Genomic DNA, 23839 nt, shown 5'->3' with positions numbered 1-23839 from the left:
GAGGCAGAAACCCTCAACTCATTTAAAAGGTGCCTGAATTGTCGTAAACTGCAGGGCTATGGACCAAATGCTGACAAATGGGATTAGGTCGAGTGGCTTGTTTTATTGATCGGTGCAGACACACTGGGGCCATGTGGCCTCCTTCTGCACCATAAACCTTCTATGATTTGACGCGTCAGGCAGAATTTTGCAGGCTGAACATGGGGGACATTAAATAGTTTTCTCATCGCCTATTGGCGTGAGTAACCAGTCACTTCCCATCACTTTGGATTACCGTACCCCAGGCTCACTGTACCCAGCCCCCACCCGCCACCAGCTAGTCTGCTGAGTTTACTGTGCAGTGGGATTGTGTAACTAAAGCTGGCACACAAAACGCATTGAGTAATGCCTAGAACGATAGCCTATGTCCCAGAATCAGCAAGCAACACTGCCGCAGTAGAGATCTATTAGCACCAGTAATAAGGATTTTGACGGAATTATATCTCCTGGTGTTCACTAGATTTTAGATATTGTTCTACACCCTTCACCACAAAACTGTTTTATCAGAATAAAAGTAGATGCTGGGAATCTGAAATAGAAACAGAAAGTGCTGGAAAGACACAGCAGGTCTCTGTGGAGAGAGAAACAGAGTTTACGTTTTGTGTCCAATGTGACTCTTCTTTGGAATCCATTTTATCATGTGCAATCTGTAAATGGGGCAATGGGCATCTAGGACCTCCATGAACAATGGATACAACACTCTATCTCCTTAACCAACAAGAGGAAAGGATTGGGAAAGAAACAGAGGAATGACAGTCGAAGGAAATCGGGTAAATTAGAGACAAATCAAGTACAGAAAGAGAAATAAATAGAGGGAGAGAAAGATTGGAGTAGAATTCAGAATGGAGAAAAAACGTCAAATTTAAAATTTGACATTTTAAAAATCTCTAACAACAATTTACTACATGCAAAAATGAGATTAAACTGTTTAAATTGTTCCCTTTGTGGGCCAGAAGGACTGATTGACATTGCATCACCAATTGTCACATTGTTAAATGGGGATTTGCGCCATGCTTTTCTCTCTGTGGCAAGTTTAACGAGCAGTTAATATGCAAATCCAGCAAGTTCTTCAAAGCAACAGGGAGGTTAAGGGTGAGATGCAGATTGTGCAAACCAGTGTAAATTGACCAGAGAGTTCTGAAAATTGGCAACTCACAACGTATCTCATAATCCTCTCAATTTGCTGGGCAGTTTGCACATTAATAGCACTGAGTGTCGTTAACACACCATTAGCTTCCAGCAAGATCTGGCCCATTGAATTTCTCCGCCAACCGTTCACATATAGTATATTAAAAATCCATCTGTCTGACAGCCTCTTCCTGCCCTGCAATGTTGTGTCTCTGACTGCGAACAACACAAGAGCCTGTCCCATTGTCACACGTCTTACTGTAATTGCCACCAACCCCTCGGGACATTCAGTTAAGTGAGTTTGAGCTGAACAATTGCATAGAACTAAAGGAACTATACACATCATAAATAACAGCAGCTGGCTTGGATCATGCATTACAAGAAGTAATACAATCTTTTAACGGTTCGGATGACTTATAAACTATCTTGAGTTTCAGGCTGAAGCCTTGGATGTCATTTGACTAACTTTTGTTTTTCTTCTGGACAAACCTTGGTGATTGTGTCATGCCTCTGAAATGAACTGCAGGCCTGCTGCTGATCTGTACACTCAGAAACCTTGCCTTCAAACTGCCCGCACAGACTTTTTAATCTCATTGGTTTGTTCAATCATCAAGGCAAAGTCAGAAGCTTTTCCAACTGTGCTCACTCAATGTGCCCTCATTGTCTGGATTCATCCCAGCTCTCACAATGGCCAGTGCTATATCCATAGCAATGCACAGGTAGTTGCTCAGCCTGTACACCAGACGGTGCTGTTCTGAGGTTCAGGGTTGTCCACCCTCCAGAATTGCCCTTCGGGAATGACAGATTAAGCTCCAGAACACTGCTGCGAGCAGCCCACCCAGGGGATAATAGAATCATTGAGTCATTACTGCACAGAAGAAGGCCATTCACCCCCATCAAGTCCATACCAGCTCTCTGTAGAGCAATCCAGTCAGTTGCACTCCCCTGCTTTATCCTTGTAGCCCTGAAGGTTTATTTCCCACAAGTACCCATCCAATTTCTTATTGAAAACATCGATCATCTCTGCTTTCACCACCCTCATAGGCAACGAGTTCCAAGTCATTACCACCTGCTATGTAAAGACATTCTTCCTCACATCCCCCCTGCATCTCTTGCCCAAAATCTAAAATGTATCCCCCTAGACCTTGTATGAACAGCTAATGGGAGCAGCTTTTCTTTATCTGCCTTATCGAAACCTGTCATCACCTTGTACAACTCGATCAAACCTCCCCTCAATCTCCTTCACCCCAAGGAGAACAGCCCCAGCTTCTCCTACCTAACCTTGTAGCTGATGAACCCTGTCCCCAGAGCCATTCTGGTAAATCTCCTCTGCACCCTCACGAGGATCCTCACATCCTTCCTTAAGTGGGGTGACCAGAATAATTATAGGAACATTCATAAAAATGTGTTCTTATCTTTGTTTCCTTTGAACGCTTTTGTTTATTACTTATAAAAATTATTTAGTATGGGATGAAAAGTCTGTTTGACAGACACTTAAGAATCATCTAATTGGGATACCAAGTGTCTGTTCATTTACCAATCAGTCATGAGGAGGGAGGAGCCCCATGAGGATGTATGTGCTGGTCGATCAATAGCAGGAGTGGACGGGGGAGGGGGCAGCAGGATGGTTTGTGGCCATGGGATGAAACCTCCAGGAATGCACCCAACCAGAGTTGCAATACTACCAGAAATGCATAGAAGATGATTGCACAAGTAACTGTACACCACCACCCCTCCGCCCCCACCACCATGATCTTTCCCCTAGCCTAACTCAGAGAGCTAGACACATAGGCTGACCAGGAACAATAGGCTGGAGAGGCTGAATGGGCTTAGCCAGTCTGCATGACCCACACAGCAGCAGTAAGTTTGGGAGTGACGATCCCAGGCAGTGGAGGCACTCAGGTCAAAGCCTCCCTGTACATGGACGATGTCACCGTCTTCTGCTCGGATCCGCTGTCGGTGCACAGACTGATCCACATCTGCAACCAGTTTGAACTGGCCTCAGGAGCCAAGGTAAGTTGTGGGAAGAGGGAGGCCATGTTCTTTTGGAACTGGGCTGACTAATCCTTTATCCCTTTCACCATCAGGTCAGACTTCCTGAAGGTGCTGGGGATATGGTTCGGAGGGACTGGGGCATGCATTGGAAACTGGAAGGAGTGGCTATGGTGAAAAGGAAACTGAGCATGTGGGAGCGACGCTCCCTTTCCACAGTGGGTAAGAACCTGGTCATCAAGTGTGAGGCACTCTCGATGTTGCTGTACATGGCGTATTCCTCACTCCTGCGCGATGGCGATCACCCGAGCCATCTTTCGCTTTATCTGGAGGTTGAAAATGGACCGTGTCTGCAGGGACACGATGTACAAGCCTCTAGATAGAAGGGAAAAAATGTGCCCAACATCACCCTCATCCTGATGGCCACCTTTGTGTACAGCTGCATCAAGCTGTGCGTAGACCCTCGGTATGCAAACACCAAGTGTCACTACGTGCTGATGTTCTACCTGTCCCCGGTGTTGTGAAGGATGGGTCTGGCCACACTGCCACGTAACACTCCAAGTAGTTGGACCGTGCCGTACCACCTGTCCCTCGTGGAAAAATTTATGCAGAGAAACACCTTTGACCACAAGTCCATCAGGCAGTGGTCGGCACGTAACGTCTTAGAGGCCCTGCGGGAAAAGGAGAGGGTGGATCCTGTGGGATGGTTCCCCGAGCAGACTGTCAAAGTCATTTGGCAGAATGCCTCATTGCCAGAACTTTCCAACAAGACATAGCTTGGCTGGTGGTGAGAAAGGCCCTCCCCGTCAGATCCTTCCAACATGCCAGGAGTCTCAACCCCTCTGTACGTTGCCCTCAAGGTGGCTGTGGTGGGGACAAGACCATTGTTCACCTCTTTGTGGAATGTGCCTTTGCAAAGAAGGTCTGGAGAGAGATGCAATGGTTTTTGTCAAGGTTCACCCCGAGCAGTTCTGTGACACAGGACTCTGTGCTCTATGGGTTGTTCCCAGGGACAGACACCGAGACAAACATCAACTGCAGCTGGAGGATCATCAACTCGGTGAAAGACGCTCTTTGCCCGAAACTTGTTGGTCTTCCAGCGCAAAGAGTTGTCCCCGACTGAGTGTTGCAGACTGGCACGTTCCAAGGCCCAGGACTACGTGCTGAGGGATGCACTAAAGCTTGGGGCACAGGGGAAAGGTCACTGTCTAAGACCTTTCTGCCGTAGTGCACCGAGGGACTGGGAATTTTATAGACCCCTCGGGTTGTATGACTCACATTGAATTGAATGTATGCAGTGTAAACTATATGTATCACATTTGTATTGAGGCACCTCAGAGTGCAACATGATCTATGTCGATAACTTGAATACCATTGCACTGACTGTAATGACCGGGTTGAAATGTGTGTAATGTTCATTGATTATATTGAAGCACCTCATGATCTATGTGGAAAACTGGAATATGATTGCACTTTTTATGATGGCCATTTTGAAATGTTTTGTAATGTTCTTTCAGATATTTTATGAATAAAGTGTATTTTTCCAAAATAAAAACTAAGTTTGGGAATCCTGGAATCTGGAGGAACCTTCTATCAAACTGAGGCCAGAGCTGATCTAGGAAATTTGTAACCAAGCTAGTTATAGGTTCAGTCAGCAACCCACCTCGGGTTACAGACCACCAAGAATGTGTGTCTGTCCCTTGACAGCAGAGCAGGCCCAAGGCCAGAGAGGGAGGTATTTGCATTCACAATGTCCGGGTTAACTGCTCGCATGCAGCCACAACATAAGGAGCAATTTTGCAATGTCAACAAGTTGTTAATACAAAATGAGAGCTCCGTCAGAGAATTATTAGCCGGGGGTGCGGGGGGAGGGCAGAGAAACAAAATCAGTCACGGTTCCTGTTGCTGATCTGTGTCCACTGTCCCTTCGTGGGATGTGTTTTTGTGTGGGCATTGGATGAGAACAACCAAAGGAATTTATATGGTACCTTCAGCGCAGTAAAGCATTCAAAGGCTCTTCACTGGAGCTTTTTATTGGATAAAATTTGACACTGATCCTCAAAAGGAGATACTAGGACAAGTGAGCAAAAGCTAGGTCAAAGACTTAGGTTTTATGGGGTGTCTTAAAGGAGGAGAAAAGAGGTCGACTCATGGAGAGATTTAAAGGAGGAAATTCCAGAATTCAGGCCTAGGCAGCAGCAGGCATGGCCACCATGGATGGGAGTGATGGAAACAGGAACACGCAGGAGGTCAGGGTTTGAGAAACACGGAGATTCTCAGCAGGTTGTAGGGCTGGAGGAGGCTGCAGAGATAGGGAGGGATTTGTACACTAAGGCTGGGTCCTCAAATTTGAGACGTGCCAGACTGGGAGTCAATGTCGGGGAGCCAGCGCAGGGGTGCGCTGGGTGAACGGGACTTGGTGTGAGTCCGGGCAGGATTAGCCTTGCCTCTGACACTTTGCACACTTGAACAGTCTGTCGCCATTCGCCGTGTAGCTTCACACTTGAAAACAGGTGCCCTTAGCCAGCCAGTTCGAGAAGGATGTTACGGGGCGGGTGTGAGTGGGGGTGGTGTGAGTGAGGGAAGAGTTTCTGGTAACCCCTAGAATGTCTCCCAGTGAGAATCAGCAACCTCAGGAGACAAGCAGAGGAGACTGGGGAAAGAACAGGGTTTACACCATAATCCTTGTCATATGTTGTTATAAAATAAAATGTGGATCATGCTTGAAAAGTGCAAAGAACATTCACAAGATGTCTCAGGATAAACGTGTGATGCCCCCCCCAGCCTGTCTTCACGTCTGTCTAAATATGTCTCTCTCTCTCTCTCTCTCTCTCTCAGTCTTTCTCTATATCTCAATATAAATTTATCCCTATCTTCCTGTCTCTCTTGCTCTCTCTCTCTCTCTCTTTGCCTTCTCAAATCTTTCTGAATCTCCATATATATCTGTCGCAGTCTTTCTGTTGTTCCCTGTTTGCATTTCTCCCACACCATCTGTCTTTCTGTCCCTGTTCTGCTGTTTTTCCACCACTCTATCCGTCGCTTGGTCTTTTGTGTTGAATCAGGAACAGAGGAAAGTTTAGAAGTAAACATCTATTCATATTTCTTGGCTGCCGACTGCCCGCCGAATGTAAACACAGAAGCACAAGGAGTTGTAAGAGGGAAAAGCAGGAGGTGGAACAGATCACAAATCATCCACCCTCTCAGATCTCAGCTCCACTGTTAAATAAACAGAAGCTTCATTCTTGGCTCCCGATCAAACATTGAACAAACCAACCAGTAAAGCCCAGGCCTCTGTAAAACCTCAAGGCCACTCCAGTTTGTTATTGCCTCTCACAACAGGAGAACAATATGCTAAGCTTTCCAAAAGTTTATTCTGCCAATTATCTACCCACCCACCCCCAGTCCCAACCCAATTCCTTCTCCCTCCCCTGTCCCAAAAGTGCTCACCCCTTACTGGGGTACAGTAAGGTTGCCAATGCATCAGTACTGTCCTGGCATCTCCAGGAATTGGAGATTAATCTCCCAAAACAAAACATATTTTTAAAATTGTGATTTTCCTTCATTTTCTTTATATTTAGTAATTGTAAAAATTTTGCAGATGGCTGAAGAGGGGTGGGGGCACAGGGAAAGGCATGGGGCCTCAAATGCTTGACAAGTCATGATCTAATTGGGCAACAAGAAGTCTGTCCCTATTCTAATTGGCTGTGAGAAGGCAGACCGCCCAGAGGATAGGCCAATGACAGGAGAGTTGGTGGGGTGGGGGAAACATGGGGTTCCAGGCGTGAGGCCATGTGATGAAACCTCCTGGAATGCAGCTAAGCAGAGTTTGCAACCCAAGGGTCCAGTCCCCATAGTGGGGGCCTCATGCCCTCTGAGGCACTTCTCTAAGGCTTATGTGAGTGGGATTCACCATTTCACTGTGATGAGCACAGAGGAACTCCTCCCCGCCCTATGTTTAAAGAAAGAAAGATTTGCATTTATACACTGCTTTTCATGACTACTCGATACCTCAAAGCACATCACAGCCAATGACATACTTTTGAAGTGTAGTCACTGTTGTATTGCAGGAAATGCAGCAGCCAATTTGCACACAGCAAGCTCCCACAAACAGCAATGATGACCAAATAATGTATTTTGTGATGTTAATTTTGGGATATTCACCAGGACGCCAGGGATAACTCCCCTGCTCTTCTTTGAAATAGCACCATGGGATCTTTTGCTTCCAAACAAGCAGACAGAGCCTCCGTTTAACATCTCATCTCACCTCCAACAGTGCTGTGCTCCCTCAGTACTGCACTGGAGTGTCAGCCTTGATCTTTCTGCTTAAGCCCTGGAGTGGGACTTGAACCCAGGACCTCGTGCTTCAGAGGAAAGCTTGCTACCGAATGTGTCACAGCTGACAGCATATATCCATGTATATCTGAAGGTTTACAACACTGTTTCTGGGGGCTGTACGCGTGTCTTAACTTGAGTGTTTTGTGAATTCAAAATGGTGTCTGCCATAAAATGCCTCTGGAAAGAGGCATAGCAAACACAAAGTTCAGAGAAATGTTATATATATAATATTATATATAATAATTTTTATATATTTTCAATGCATACTTTACAAACATGAAAAGAATGCAGGACTAACCTGTCCTGAAGATTTCATAACGCAGCGAGAATCCTGCTCCCTGGTGTGCGTAGTCCGACACAAATTTGATGTACAGGGTGGACCCCGAGGACACAATGGACGATGGAGCGATACTCCCACAGTATTTGCCCAGCAGGTCCGCACTCTCCCCCTCTCCGTCACGGATTTCAATGTAGTCGTACCTTAGGAAAAGCCAAGGAGAGCACAGTAAGTCAGGCATAAAGGGAGTTGGCTGGTGTAGTGAGCAAACGTTACCTGTCATTTTGACTCTGGGCAGTGGCATGCAAAAGGGTATTGTCGATTCAGTGAAGCTCAAACTTTCGTTCCCACCAACTCAATGAAATGAAAATTAGGAGCGGGGCGTATAAAGAGCAACCGGTCCAATATCCCCAGTTACTCAAAGTTGGAACACCCCCCCCACTCCCCCACACACCCTGCAGCGTGCTTAGCTCTATGTGTTGCCCATCCCTAATTCCCCTTAAGAAGGTGGCGGTGAGCTGCCTTCTCAAACTCCTACAGTCCATGTGGTGTATGTATACCTGCAGTGCTGTTAGTGTGGGAATTCCATGATTTTGACCCAGTGTCATGTAGTTCCAAGTCAGAATAGTGTGTGACTTGGAGGGCAACTTGGACATGATAGGTTTGCCATGTGCCTGCTGCCCTTGTCCTTCTAGGCAGTAGAGGTTGCAGATTTGGGAGGTGTGTAAAAGATGCACTGCAGCAACTCACCAAGGCTCTTTCAACAGCACCTTCCAAACCTGCAGCCTCTGCCATCTAGAAGGACAAGGGCAGCAGGTTCATATGAACACCATCACCTGCAAGTTTCTCTCTAAGCCATACACCATCTATGCTGACCTGGAAATATATCACCGTTCCTTCACTGTCGCTGCGTTAAAGTCTTGGAACTCCCTCCCTAACAGCACTGTGGGTGTACCTACATCACAGGGGCTGCAGAGGTTCAAGAAGGCAGCTCACCACTACCTTCCCAAGGGCAATTAGAGATGGGAAATTAATGGTGGCCCAGCCAGCAGTGCCTACATCCTAGAGTCATAGAGGTCTACAGCACAGAAAAAGGCCCTTTGGCCAATCGACCCTGTGCCGGTCAAACAAGTACCTAACTATTCTAATCCCATTTTCCAGCACTAGGCCCATTGCCTTGTATGCCATGGCATTGCAAGTGCACATCCAAATACTTCTTAAATGTTATGAGGGTTTCTGCCTCTACCACCCTTTCAGTCAGTGAGTTCCAGATTCCCACCGCCCTCTGGATGAAAAAATTCCTCACATCCCCTCTAAACCTTCTGCCCTTTACCTTAAATCTATGCCCCCTGGTTATTGATCCCTCCACCAAAGGGAAAAGTTCCTCCCTGTCTACCCTATCTACACCCATCATAATTTTACACGCCTCAATCATGTCCCCCCTCAATCTCCTCTGCTCCAAGGAAAATAACCCTAGTCTATTCAATCTCTCCTCATAACTAAAACTCTCTAGTCCAGGCAACATCCTTGTAAATCTCCTCTGCACTCTCTCTAGTGCAATCACATCCTTCCTATAATGCGGATTCCAGAACTGCATGCAATACTCTAGCTGTGGCCTAACCAGCATTTTATACAGTTCCAGCATAACCTCCCTGCTCTTATGTTCTATGCCTCGGCTAATAAAGGCAAGTATCCCATATGCCTTCTTAACCACCTTATCTACCTGTCCCGCTACCTTAAGGGACTGGTGGACACGCACACCAAAGTCCCTCTGATCCTCGGTACTTCCCAGGGTCCTACCATTCATCGTGTATTCCCATGCCTTGTTTGTCTGTGAAAGAATTTTTTAAAAGTACTTATCTAGTTGTCCCTTAAAGACATTTATGCTATTCACCTCAACCAGCCCATGTGATGGTGAGTCTTATGTTCTACCCACACTCTGGCTAAAGAAGTTTCTTCTGAATTTCCTATTGGATTTATTAGTGCCTATCTTATATTTATGGCCCTAGTTTTGGATTCCCCGAACAAGTGGAAATATTTTCTCCACATTTACCCTATTTAACCTTTTAATAATTTAAGACTTCCATTAAGTCACCCTTCAGCCTCTTTTTTCTGGAGAATGTGAGTGTGTTGCTGGTTAACAGTTCATTAGTTGTTTACTTAGAGTTAGGAGGGCACTTCGGACAAATTCTTAATTGTAGATGAGTTGACAGGGCAGAGAGGCAACTGTTCTCCCCTCTCATAGGAGTGTCCAGAGAAAGGGAAAGCAAGTGTAGAAATAAGCTAATCTGCTTAAAAGCAAACCCAAGTAAAGCTTCTTCACACTATGGGTTGTGCCCATGATGTACTTTTTTGGCAAGTTAAGAGTATTAAGGCACATGGCAGAATCAAAAAAATAGAGCTGTCATAGCTCACAAAATGGAGGAGTAGCTTGTTCTGATGGTGTGCTGCACTGTCGGAGGTGCCATCTTTTGGATGAGACATTAAACAGATTGCCCTCACAAGTGGACATAAAAAAAAATTCCACGGCATTGTTTTAAAGAAGAGCAGGGCAATTCTCCCCGGTGTCCCCAGTGTCCTGGGTAATACTTACCCCTCAACCAACTTCATTAAAGTCGATTATTTGTTCATTATCACATTGGTATTTGTGGGACCTTGCTGTGCACTAACTGGCTGCCATGCTTCCTACATAACGACAGTGACTGCTCTTCAAAAAGTACTTGATCAGCTTTGGGACGTGCTGAGGTCGTGAAAGGCACCAGGTAAATGCAACTTCTTTCTTTCGTACCGAGGGTGACATTTGCCATGGGCACTTCAGACTGTCACTCGCTGGTCCTGGGATCATAGGGAACCTGAGGTGTAATTCTCAACTCCCACCAGCAGAGGACGGCAAAGACAATGCTGCAGCTTCACCATTGGTCAGCTGGATTTTTGCTCTCACATTTCTAACCTTGATTGTGCATGTGGAACATATTCGAACACAGTTAGAAACGCATGTCCTAGTTATACTAATGGGACAGTTTAGGGTGATGAAAGAGTTCAATATTCAACCCAGGAGAATGCCCCAAACAAGACCGATGGTGTGCTGAGTTGATATCTTATCTACACACTGCCGGATTTGCAAGATAGTGATCAAGAGCAGGGGCCCTGGCTGATTTTACTGCTCACTTGACCACAATTTTGTTTTGTAGACATCAGCCATGGCTCAGTTGGTAGTGGGCTTATCTCTGAGTCATAAAATGGTAGGTTCAAGCCACGTGCCAGAGAGTTGAGCACCAAGTCTTGGCTGATAGTCCTGGTGCAGTACTAAGGGAGTGTTGCACTGCTGAAGGTGCCATCTTTCGATCAGAGGCTAAAACTTAGACCTTGTCTTCTCAGGTGGCCATCAAACATCCCACAGAACCTAAAAGGTCAAACAGAGCTTCTTTTCTGACCTCTAAAAAGATAAGACTTGGGTTCGTATTAAAAAAGGTCCACCCAATGCTACTTTTCCCAAACAGTTAAACTTGTCACACAAGCTTACATGCTGCTTATTTGACCATGAACATGAGGAATCACAACGCAACCTGCTGTCCACATGGGCCTTTTCTTTGGTCCATGCGAGCGTTGTGCCGACATGTTGCTGGGGTTGGGGGTGGGGGTGACCAAACAAATTTAGAAAGACAGCAAAGAGCCCATCCACCTCCTCAGGATCTTTAATAATGCCACCGCTGCCAAGTCCCCAACCATCCACATCCTGCAGAATACAACTAACAAGAAATTGAACTGGACCTGCCAAGGGTGAGGGATTTCAATTACGTGGATAGATTGGAGAGGCTGGGGCTGCCTTCTTTAGAGAAGAGAAGGTTGAGAGGAGATTTGATAGAGGTGCTCAAAATCATGAAGGCTCTGGACAGGGTAGATAGGGAGAAACTGTTCCCATTGAGGGAAAGGATGGAGAACAGGAGGGCACAGATTTAATACGATGGGTAAAAGAAGCAACGGCAATATGAGGAAAAGTGTTTTCATGCAGCGAGTGGTTAGGATCTGCCTGACAGTGTGGTGGAGGCAGATCCAATCGTGGCTTTCAAAAGACGATTGGATCATTAGCTGAAGAGAAAAACATTGCAGGGCTATGAGGAAATGGCATGGGAACGGGACTACATGAGTTGCTCTTGCACAGAGCCAGCACGGGCACGATGGGCTGAATGGCCTCCTTCTGGCTGTAGCCATTCTATAATTCTTCTATGATTCTATATGATGCCTTTCACAACCACAGGAAACCAAAAATTTTCAGAAATGCTAAGCTTCTTCTCCATCCAGTGTTGATTAGTTTCCCCCACTTACCTCCGACAAGAAATAGATACAGGTCTGTGGCTTGTTGCGGGGACAGAGGTCTGGGTTAGGACATGGGCAGCAGAGTTTTGCATGAATTACACATGCTGAAAAGTGAACGAGCTGGTGCAAACCTCATCACGCTGCAAAACTAGAATTTTAATGAAAATGAACTTTTTCCCTTAACTAAGTCTTATGTGCCAAGTCTGGCTGGGCCACACGAAGCACTATTAGGTCCTGCTCTCCTCTGCAATAACTGTTCACCATTTCGGGAACATTCTGGAACACAAGGATAAAGAAAACTTTTCACGACAACAAACTGTCTTCTAAAGCCCCAGCCTCCTCCTCCCTTACCACCAATATTCAGTGCGAGGAGCTCAGGGACATTTTCCATCACTAAGATTGATTGATCAGCTGCCTTTGCCACTTTCATCCCTTGCCCTAACCCACTGGGCCAAACACCCTCAAACGCTCGCCCCTGAACCAGCCCTGAACGTCTTTCTCTAATTTATCTCCTATCTCCCCTTATGCCATCTCCGAGCTCACCTTGTCCATGAGACCCTCCACCTCCTCCCTCGGCCTTATTCCCTCTAAACCACTGACCATCCTCCTGGCCCCCATGTTAGCTGATAGTGTCATGGTTCTCTTCACTCAGGTTCAGGCCCTCCCTCCTAAAAATTTGACATCATCATGCCTCTCCTCAAAAAACTCTTGGCTCCTCCTTCCTTGCGAGATACATTCCACCACCAAACTCCCTTGCATCTCCAAAATCCTTGAGCGTATTGCCACCTCCCAATTCCATGCCCATCTTCCGATGTTTAAATCGCTCCAATTAGGTTTCCACCCCTGCCACAACATTAAAATGGCTCCTATCAAAGTCACAAATGCCTTCCAATGTGACTGTGACAAAGGTAAAATATTTCTTAGTTCTGTTGAAGAGTCATTCGGACTCGAAACGTTAACTGTGTTCCCCTCCGCAGATGCTGTCAGACCTGCTGAGCTTTTCCAGGTATTTTTGTTTTTGTTTGTAAAATATTCCTCCTTGTCTGTAGCCTTTGACATGGTTGATCACAGCGTCCACTTCTGACCCCTCTCCACAGATGTCCAGCTGGGTGGGACTGCACGCGCCTGATTCCATTCTTACCTATCCAGTTGTAGCCAGCGAATGACCTGTAATGGCTTCTCTTCCTGCTCCTACACTGTTACTTCTGGAGACCCCTAGGATCTATCCTTGGCTCGCTCCTATTTCTCATCTACGTGTTGCCCCTCGCCGACATCTTCCGAGGACACAACATCAGGTTCCACATGTATACTGATAAGACCAAGCTCTATCGCATCACCGCCTCTCTCAACCCCCCCAGTGACTCTGAGTCGTCAGACTGCTTGTCCCACATCCAGTGCCGGATAGGTGTAAATTTCCTCCAACTAAATACTGGGGCAGGTTGAAATCATTGTCCTTGGTCCCCATCACAAACTTGTTCTCCAGTCACCAACACCATCCCCTCCTTGGCAACTGTCTGAGGCTGAACCAGACCGTTTGCAACCACAATGTTGTGTTTGATCATGCGATGATCCTCTGCTCACGTGTCTACGCCTACACTCAGGCCACCTATTTCACATTCTGCAACATCGCCCAGCTCCACCCCTGCCTCAGCTCATCAGCTGCTGAAACCCTCATCCATTGCGATCTCTGATAGCCTTCATTATCTCCCAGCTTGACTATTCCAACACACTCCCCTTCCAACCCCATCACAAATTTCAGCCCTTCCCACACTCTGCTGCTCGTATTCTAACTCACATCAAGATGCATTCACCAATCATCTCTGTGCCCGTTGACCTACATTAGCTCCTAGCTGAGCAGTTTAAGAGTCCCCTGCTTGTTTTCAATCATTCCAGGTCTCATCCCTCTCTCTACCTCTGTAATCTCCTTCAGCCACCCACTCCCTGAGATTTCTGCGCTCCTCTAATTCCAGCCTCTTGCGCGACCCTGTTTTTAAACGCTGTAAGATTGGTGGCTGTGCTTTCAGCTGCCTTGGCCATAAGCTGCAGAATTTTCCCTCTAAACCATTCTGCTGCTCTCTAGTCTTCTTTAAGGCCCTCCTTAAAACCTAACTCTTTTACCAAGTGTTTGGTCATCTCCTTACGTGGCTCGATGTCAAACATTGTTTGACAACATTCCCGTGAAACCCTTTGGGACATTTTGCTACATTAAAGGTGCTGCATAAATGCACGATGAAGAAAAAGCTTTGAATTTGTCTGGGAGGGAGGCTAGACTGAATGCACTGAAGGCAGTTTTGCCTTTCTTGATAAGTTATTGAGCATTTGCTGTTCCAGCAAAAGTACATTCAGTACGTGGCCAAGATGCCATAATTAAGTCCCAGAACGTCAGCTGCCTTTTCTAACATGCTTGGGCAAGATGCCCAAGTATCTTTACTCAGAGAACTATAAAAACATGGGGTGCTGAGGTGAATAGGTATGTTAATCTGAGGTGCATTACACCTTTAAGAGAATGTGAGCAGACTGGTCATGTGATTGCATTATCCAATTGCTGTGTAGCGCGGGCTACAATGTTAATCAGCAGTTTAGAATAGGGTCTGGTTTGAGAAGCACACATGTGTTAGTGCTCTGTGACCTGTGTTGATAAACAGCACGTGCTTCATCTTACATGGGTCTCTGCATCTGCAGTATCTTGTTTACCAACTCACTCGCCAGTAGCTCAGCGTGCTACTGTGTTCACTGAGCTAAGCGACCCGACAGAAGGAACATAACAATAGGATAGATGCATTTAAGGAGCCAGCAGATAAGTGCATGAAGGTGAAAAGAATAGAGGGATCTGGTAATAAGGTTAGATGAAGAGGGGTAGGAGGAGGTTTGTGTGGAGCGTAAATGCTAACACAGCCAATTCTGTTGAACCACGGAAATTACAGAATAGTACAGCACAGAAGGAGGCCATTTGGCCCATCGGGTGTGAACCAGCTCTTTCAAAGAGCAATCCAGTTAGTACCAGTGCTTCCCTGCAATTTTGTTCTTCTTTAAGTATTTATCCAATTCCCTTTTGAAGCCCACTATTGAATCTGTATCCACCGTCCAAATGGACATTGCATTCCAAATTGGCTAACGACTCATTGCATGGAATGTTTTTCCTCATGTTGGTCTATCTCTAGAATTCTATGTAAGGGTAGGCGAGTTCTCCAGGGTGTCCTAACCAGCGATTATCCCTCAACCAACATCACCATGACAGATTATATGATCCTCATCGCATTGCTATTTGTGGGATCTTGCTGTGCGTAAATTGACTGCAGAGTTTCCTACATTACAACAGTGACTGCCCTTCAAAGCAGTGCTTCATTGGCACGGTGGGTGAGACTTATTGAGAACGTGAAAGATGCGATGCAGATGCGAGTTTATCTTTATCAAACCTTGGTTGAGGGTTGTCTGACTGAGTAAAGGCTGGGAGATAAACTGAGTCTGCTAATACTGGGCAACCCACCATATAATATCCACATCCAATGGTCCACATCCCCAAGGGGGGTGGGTGGGGTGGGGCGGATGGTGGTGGTGGGGGAGGGGGAGGGGGGGGAGGGGGAGGAGGGGGATGGGGGGAGGGGGGGTGTTGGTGGGGTGGGGGGCTGGTGGCTGGTTTGTAAACACAGCTGGGACAAGGACAGTTGGCATTCTCAAGCCAATAGTGCTTGGAGGTCAGTGGGCCCCACCAGCATGTAAGTGTACACTCCTGGTTAGATTTTGACATTCAATCTGTTCCAAAAATCAGGAGTCAAATTAAACAACAAACAAGAGTCACAAAAAGAAATAGTTTGCATTTCTATAGAGCCTTTCACAACTTCAGGGACATCCCAAAGCACTTTGTAGTCGATGAAGTACCTTTCGAAAGGTAGAGACTGTTGTAATGTAGGAAATTTGCGCACAGCAAGCTCCCACAAACAGCAATGTGATAATGGCCAGATAATCTGTTTTAGTGATGTTGGCTGAGGGAACATTCACAAGGTTGAGAGGTGGTTAAATAATTTGGTAGGGTTGACAGAGGGAAACTATTTCCTCTGGCGAGGGGGTCCAGAACAACAGGGCAAAACTTCAAAGTTAGAGTAAGGGGTGATGTCAGGAAACACTTCTTCACACAAAGGGTGGTGGAAATCTGGAACTCTCTCTCCCCCCCAAAATACTACTGAGGCAAGTAATTATTTTAAAACTGTGATTAATAGATGTTTGTTAGGTAAGGGCATTAGGCATTGAAGGATACAGAACAAAGGTGGGTAGATGGAGTTAAGGCTGATCAGTCATGATCTAACTGAATGGTGGAACCAGTGTGAGGGACTGAATGGCCTCCTCCTGTTCCTATGGAAGTCAGGTCTGCACAGCCCCATCAAAATGTGAGGTGTGCACCTTGTCCAAGATGTGTCAATGAGAATGAGATCTCTAACACTACAAATTTCAGGAACTGTACATCAGGGTGCAGAGAAAGAGTGAAAAGTTTCTGAGTCCTATATGAGCATGGTTGACCACTTCACTATGACTAGTGCCAAGGAACCTCTCCCTGCCCCATGATTAGTGTACATCTCTAGGGGGTTAACTATGCCTCCTCCGTGTCTCACTGAGAGCCGCTGGAAATACATTGAACAAACAGAATGTTCAAAAAATGATATGTATACACATTGATATTTGCATTACATCCTTTACAAACAAACACAATTTCACAAAGGGTTTGCAAACTGTTACCTGCAGTCATGTTTTTCAAGTTCAAAGTGCGGGTTAAAGTTCAGCAGGATCTTCTGATGGCTCTCAGGTGCGTAGATGACCCATTCACACCTCAGGTGAGCCACGTAGTCATGTGGGTATCCAGGTGAGGTGATGTAACCCGCTTCTCTTGCGTTTAAACGTTCCCCGCATGGCGGCCCTCCTACAAGAGAAACAACAGTTACCTACTGATGCCAGCTGGGGGCAGCCACTCTCACTGTGAAGTGAGACTGAATATTTATGTTGGTCCACAGCTTTAACAGCCCTCTTGTTTACCATGAGCTGGAACACCCCAGATTAAGTTCAATAGTAGAAGGGAGGTTAGAGTAACGTGGGACTTTTCTATTAGTTAAAGGTGCTACATAAATGCACCTTTAGAACTAGGGGGTCACTGGTTAAAAATAAGGGGTCGCATATTTAAGACAGAGATGAGGAAATTTTTTTTCTCTCATAGGGTGGTGAGTCTTTGGAACTCTCTTCCTCAAAAGGCGGTGGAAGCAGAGCCTTTGAGTGTTTTTAAGGCTGAGGTAGATAGATTCTTGATAAGCAAGGGGGTGAAAGCTTATCGGGGATAGGTGGAAGCTTACAATCAGACCAGCCATGAATGGCGGAACAGGCTCGAAGGGCCAAGTAGCCTATTCCTACTCCTAATTTGTATGTTCATATGTAAATTGGCATCAATGTTGTTGAGATGAGGTGGCCAAGGGCAGCATCGAAGAAACGTCTTTTGAGCAGGATTTTATAGGCCGAGCTTTTGTTTTGAGGTGGAGGGGGAGAGGGGGGGGGGGGTGGGGGTGGCGCACGCAGGAAGTGGGTGGGGGGAATAGCTTCATTGCTTCAGGGTTGGAAAACTGAAGGCCCCTCCAAATATAACAATAGGGTTCAGCCGTAGCTCAGTGGGTGTTCGCGTGTCTCAGTCAGAAAGTTGTGGGTTCAAGTCCCACTCTGGAGACTTGAGTATAGAATTTGTGTTAGCAATTCAAATGTGGTACTGTGGGGACGTTTCCAAGATTTCAGCAGTAACTACAATTCCAGAGTACTTTATTCAGTGTGACATTTGGAGGCTGTGAAAGGTGCTATATAAAGCCAAGCCTTTCTTACAAATTAAATTGATTGCACTTTTATGGGGGAGAAAGGAATTTGAAAGAGTGATGTACTAAGGGCAGGGGAATGGGCAAAGTTCTTTCAGGCAAAATGGGCCAAACAGCCTCGGGAAGGATGACTCCGCAAAGAGAGGTGGCTAACACAGGAACCAACACACCCATACTGTTCTCCCGTAATCAGAACCAAGCACACTCTACCCTGTGGGAACCTGATCACATTAGATCCAGGGAAACCAGTGATTGACAAACCTAAAAGAGCGAGTGAGAATAGAGGGGTCAACATAACAGGTAGAACATTTTTTGAAAACAGCCTCTTCAGTGAAAGGCCAAGACTGAATTTTTCCATCAAGTCTTCCCTCAGAAACAATAGATTTTCTCTAAAGTGCAGTCCAAACTGAAGAGAGCCCTGTGTTCACCTTTGCAAATGCTAATCCTTACAGTGAGGGTCTCTGCCTGTGTCAATGTTAACACCTCATTATTCATTAGCAGCGCTGCTGCAGCCTGTGTAAAGGTCACACTCCTATGTTCCTTAAAGGGCATCATGTTGCCTTAGCAACACCTCTCTTACAAGAAATCGCGCCAAGTTTATACACGGAAGGACAGCGGCGTGAAAAGCTTGGCAATGTGATGACATCAGTGCGTCAGCACACTGGCTATCGTCTTCCTTCATTCTCATTTTCGCTTCTCTGAGCACTCCTCCAATTTGGCCTCTTGCGACTTTCCAATTTTCATTGCCCCACCTGTGGTCGCCTGCCTTCAACTTCCCAAACTCCCGAAACTCTGGAATTCCCTCACTAAACCACTTTGCCTCTCTCTCCTCCTTTAAGGCACTCCTTAAAACCAACCTCTTTGACCAAAGTTTTGAATACCTGTCATAATGTGAGACTGATTGACATATTTATCTGATTACACTATTTTGAAGCACCTTGGGACATTTTGCAATGTCAAAGATGCTATATAAATGCATGTTGTTGTTATCAATTACTAAGAGCTGTGTAGTTGTCCCAGATATGGCACCTGCTGTGGTGGGCGTTGTTTGCTGGTTTGCCACATGCCATCTTGGCAACCATGCTGACAATCCTGTGCCAGAATTGGAGCCACTGGCATGTGAAAATGGTCAATGAATGCCAACGGGTTAAGTATCTATGAGAGGGTTCGGGAGCATGGGGTGGAGCGTCTCACCTTTAACTTGGTACATCGACGCACACTCCTCCAGTAAGGTTTGCCTAAGTGTTGTTGTGCCAGTCGTGGCTCAGGAGGTATCCCTCTCACCTCTGAGTCAGAGGGTCATGGGGTCAAGCCTCACTCCAGGGACTTGAGCATGTAACCCAGGCTGACACTCTGCAGTACTGAGGGAGTGCTGCACTGTCGGAGATGCTGTCTTTCAGTTGGCACGTTTGCCCTCTCTGGCAATGTAAAAGATCATGATACTATTCTGAAGAAGGGTAGGGGACTTCTCCCCACTCTCCTGGCTAATATTTATCCCTCAACCAAAGTCACCAATAAACTGATTATCTGGTCATTGCTATTAATTGGATCATGCTGTGCACAGATTGGTTGCCGCATTTCCTACAACAGTAACTGCGCTTCATTGGCTGGAAAGCACTTTGCGATGTTCCGAAGTATGAAAGTCTGTAAAGAAATGTAAGTCTTGACTTTAGGTAGTGATGAGGAGCAGGGACTGTCCTAGCTGGTCCGGATAGAAGGAGCTGAGTGGGGGTGCCACATTTTCCACACGGTCCCTTGTCCTCTGGTCACTCATTGTCAGAGTTCACGCATGGACTAATGGCAACTGGCCTGTGGGATCTTTCAAATCGCGTGCTGTTTACAAGCCTAATTCAATGCAAGTCAGGTGCTGATCCTTGGCTGTTCTCCAGTCTATCTGATAAGATTGCCCCAGAGACTAAAAACTAAAGATAAATCCACTCGACGTAAAAACTCAGCAGACAAATCTTAAGTGCATTAATGGAAAAATGGTGAGTGTTGTGTTTGTTTACTTTGAGCACTTTCACTTATTTGTTATCAAAATATTGGAAGCTGGGAGAATGGGGATGTGTTAAAACCTCCAGGAATATGTCCAGCTAGAGTTGGCAACCCAAGTCAGACTCAGCTGCTTGCTGGATGAACAGGCTGAGCCAGTCTGGGAGCTGCATCCTATTGAAAACACGACTGTCACACTTTCCATAACTTCCTTTTTTTACAAGACACCTCATGGTCCGTGCTGTCTCCAGGCTCCTGGGGCGGGATCTTCCCAGAAGTGAAGGGGGTGGGGGGATGGGGGGGATGGCGTAATGTCCAATAATGGGAGTTTTTAGGGTAGCCAGTTTGCTCGGGTGGGAGGTGGGACCTCTCCGAAAATATTACCCAGGATGATGCCGTCAGGAGCTGGCAGGCATTGTGGGATGGGGGCAGGCAGCCACTTAAGGAAGGCGGGTGGGCCTTCTAATCTGCCAGGCCAATCAGAGGGCAGCCTTGCCAGAGCCATTGAGATGCTCACTGCTCAGCCTGCAAGGGAAACCAGAGGGTGTCTCCAATCTGAGGCCCCTTCACAGGGGTGCCAGAGAGTTGCATCTGTTGCCAGAGCTAAGCAAGGGCCGTGGGAAAGAGAAGGGAGGGGAGGGGGAGGAGGGGGAGGAGGGCGTGTTATGCTTCCAATGAAATTCCCTGGGAATCCGCCTGGAGACCATCCCTATGTAAGAGGGGGAGGGGCTGCTCTAGCGCTGGCACAATGCCAGCACCTCAGGAAACTAACCCTTACTTGGGCCTTTAGTTGTCTACATTTGTCGCCTGCAGGTAGCTGAGCCACTGCATTCCTGCTGCTGGAACTGCTGGTGGACACGGCTCCCCAGAATTTTACTGCACCCATCCCCCGTCTCCTCACCCCTCCCATTGCCCCACCTGGGGGTTTGTAAAATTCTGTTCCTCAATTGTGTACATAAGTGAGAAAGGGTTTGGTTTCACTCTGAAAAGCTATGTTCAGGTACCAGTTGCTTCTTCCTGAAGCACTTACTATGTTGGGGCAGGAGCAAGTCCAACTCCCCAGCCCCAAGCACCCCATTCACTGGAGTTACCAATGCTGGTTGGTCCTATTCCTGGAGGTTTGATCACATGACCATTCACAGCCAATAACCCCACCCCCACACTCTTGTTATTGGTTACCCCACATGCCCATCCTCCTGCCTACACCAATCAGAAAGCAAACAAGCCTGGCCTCTTCTGATTGGATGATTCTTGACTGCTGGTCAAACAGTTTTTTCTCCATCTTGATTATTTTTAGAACTGACAAACAAAAAGGTTTAAACTAAATTTAAAAATTATTTTTCATGCTGCTCTGATTTTTCTCCTGGGTTTACTCCCAGCACTGACCTGGAGATTGATCTCCAATTCCTGGAGATTCCAGAACAATCCTATCCTCATCCTCCATACACTGACATGGACAGGCACAGACACACACACCCAGAGGAACACACACACCCACACTGTGACATTACCAACATACACACACACACACAGACACTCAGACATATGCCACCCAGGCACACACACACACATCCCAGACACACAGACACTCATACATTCACACACCCACCTCCCCCCAGATGCACATACACACACACAAACATACACACCACCCAGGCACGTACACAGACACACACACACAGACATATACACACCACCCAGGTACACAGACACACATTCACATATACAGACATTCATACATGTACACACATAGGCAGCCTCTTCCCTTACCTGAGGCCACTTCTCCCCCTTCCCCAAGCAAGCCCTAGCCCTGCGGCTGTTGAAAAGCCACTCCGCCTCACGGCTGGTCTGGTAAGTAGAGACCTGCCCTTGAGCCCCCCTAAAAGTGATGTGGTGCTGCCTGTGAAGCCTGGCACTGATGACTGTGAGTGCTGCCTGAAGCAAGGTGGGCAAACAAACCTCAAAGTCCCAAGTGAAGTGCAGCTCACCAAGTGCACGTTGCTTATTTTCAGCTATGAAACGTATCAGCATTCAATCACGCCAATGTGCCCGTATGATCTAGCGTGGGGAGGATGATTCCGGCGAGCTGGGCTTATAGTGAGCTGCAGATGTATTACAATGAAGTTCCCGATGTGCGGTGATGGGAAGCGTGGCCCGCCATTGACGGGCGGAGCGGACATTTGCAAAATGGTTTCAAGATGTTGTGAAATTGACTTTTGGCCTTCTGGCCATATTGTCCGCTCTCGCTGCCAATCATGCCTGCCACCAACAGGCACAGAAAATTCCACCCACAGACACAAACACACACACACAAACACAAACACCCAGGCACACAGATAGGAACATAGGAACAGAAGTAGGCCATTCAGCCCATTGAGCCTACTCTGCCATTCAATACGATCATGGCTTATCATCCACTTCAACGGCTTTTTCCAACACTATCCCCATATCCCTTTGTGTCATTGGTATTTAGAAATCTGTCAATCTCTGCTTCAAACATACTCAATGTCTGACCTTCCACGGCCCTCTGGGGTAGAGAATTCCAAAGATTCACAACCCTCTGAGTAAAAAAATTGCTCTTCATCTTGATCCTAAGTGGCTTCCCCCTTATTTTGAAATCGTGGCCCCTGGTTCTAGGCTCCCCAACCAGGGGAGTATCTTACCTGCATCTGCCCTGTATGTCCCTTTAAGTATTTATAGGTTTCAATGAGATTACCTCTCATTCTTCAAAACTCTAGGGAATACAGGCCCAGTTTCTCCAATCTATCTTCATAGGACAGTCCCGCCATCCCGGGAACAAGTCTGGTGAACTTTCACTGCACTCCCTCCATGGCAATAATATCCTTCTTAAGGCAAGGGAATAAAAGATAGACCCACAAGCACACACATACACACAGAAACACATACCCACACACAAAGAAACACACACACATACACAATAGACACACACACACCCACACACATAGAAACACACACACACACACACAATAGACGCACACACATAGAAACATACACCCACACACACACAATAGACACACACACACAAAGAAACATACACCCACACACACAGTAGATACACACACACATAGAAACAAACAAACACACACACAAACACACGCACACACATTATAATAGAATCGTTTCACTTGTGCTGACGATCATGGCTAGGATTGAGTGCTCTTCCTGCAGTCAGATGTTGAAGGAATACATCACTCCAGATGTGTGACAACCAGCCATGTGGAACACTTTTATACTGGCCAAGGTGCTGTGAACAATAGCTTGCCCACTGACCACCAACTCTAATATTTAAATAAAGATCTAAAGTAAAAATACAAATGCAGAAAATTTGCGTACACATCCTGCTTCGCTGCAATTTTAGTTTAAAATGAAAAATGATCCTGTTGAAGCACTTCCTGAACCCTAGCGACTCCACCTGTCCCTATCTTGAAGGGGAGTCAGGCACAATGATAGACATGTCCTGACATTTACCCTTCTATCCCAAAATGCTTGGGACACAAGCGAAACAAACTCTGCATCAGTTCAGTGGGTTGTGTAGAGTGACCTTCACTCTGAGCACAACTCACATTCTACTTGATTTGGTAATGCGTGCTGGGAAACCGTCGGACAACATTAACTCAGCACACGGCTCCCCTCTAAAGAAAGAACTTGCATTTATGTATAGCCTTTCACAACATGCTGAAGTGCCTCACAGGCAATGATGTTTTGTCACCGTTGTCATGTAGGGAAACATAGTCACCAATCCTCACACTGCACACACCAACAAACTGCACTGAAATAAATGACTGGACAATCCATTGGTTTGGATGATAAATATTGGGTAGGGAAAAGGAGAACTCCCTGTTCATCTTCTGATGCTGCCAAGATCTTTCATATTCAGCAGAGAGGATGGATGGGAGTA

At 46.4% G+C, this 23839-nt stretch overlaps 1 protein-coding gene across 2 annotated transcripts in view; it reads right to left on the bottom strand.

Moving 5' to 3' along the window:
* LOC144686402 (neuropilin-2-like) overlaps positions 1–23839 on the bottom strand; it is a 104735-nt gene that overhangs the window by 62975 nt on the left and 17921 nt on the right. For both annotated transcript variants that reach the window (XM_078551552.1, XM_078551553.1), the window contains exons 2-3: positions 16820–17000; positions 7793–7974 (exon numbers count right to left, since the gene is read on the bottom strand). In XM_078551552.1, the coding sequence (XP_078407678.1) occupies positions 7793–7974; positions 16820–17000 (363 nt within the window). The remainder of the gene's footprint in view (positions 1–7792; positions 7975–16819; positions 17001–23839) is intronic.

Source organism: Cetorhinus maximus, chromosome 11 (assembly GCF_964194155.1).
Source record: "Cetorhinus maximus chromosome 11, sCetMax3.hap1.1, whole genome shotgun sequence".
In the NCBI taxonomy this organism is placed as follows: Eukaryota; Metazoa; Chordata; class Chondrichthyes; order Lamniformes; family Cetorhinidae; genus Cetorhinus; species Cetorhinus maximus.
The sequence above is the reverse complement of the archived record's forward strand: the minus strand, read 5'-3'. Positions and strand labels throughout refer to the sequence as shown.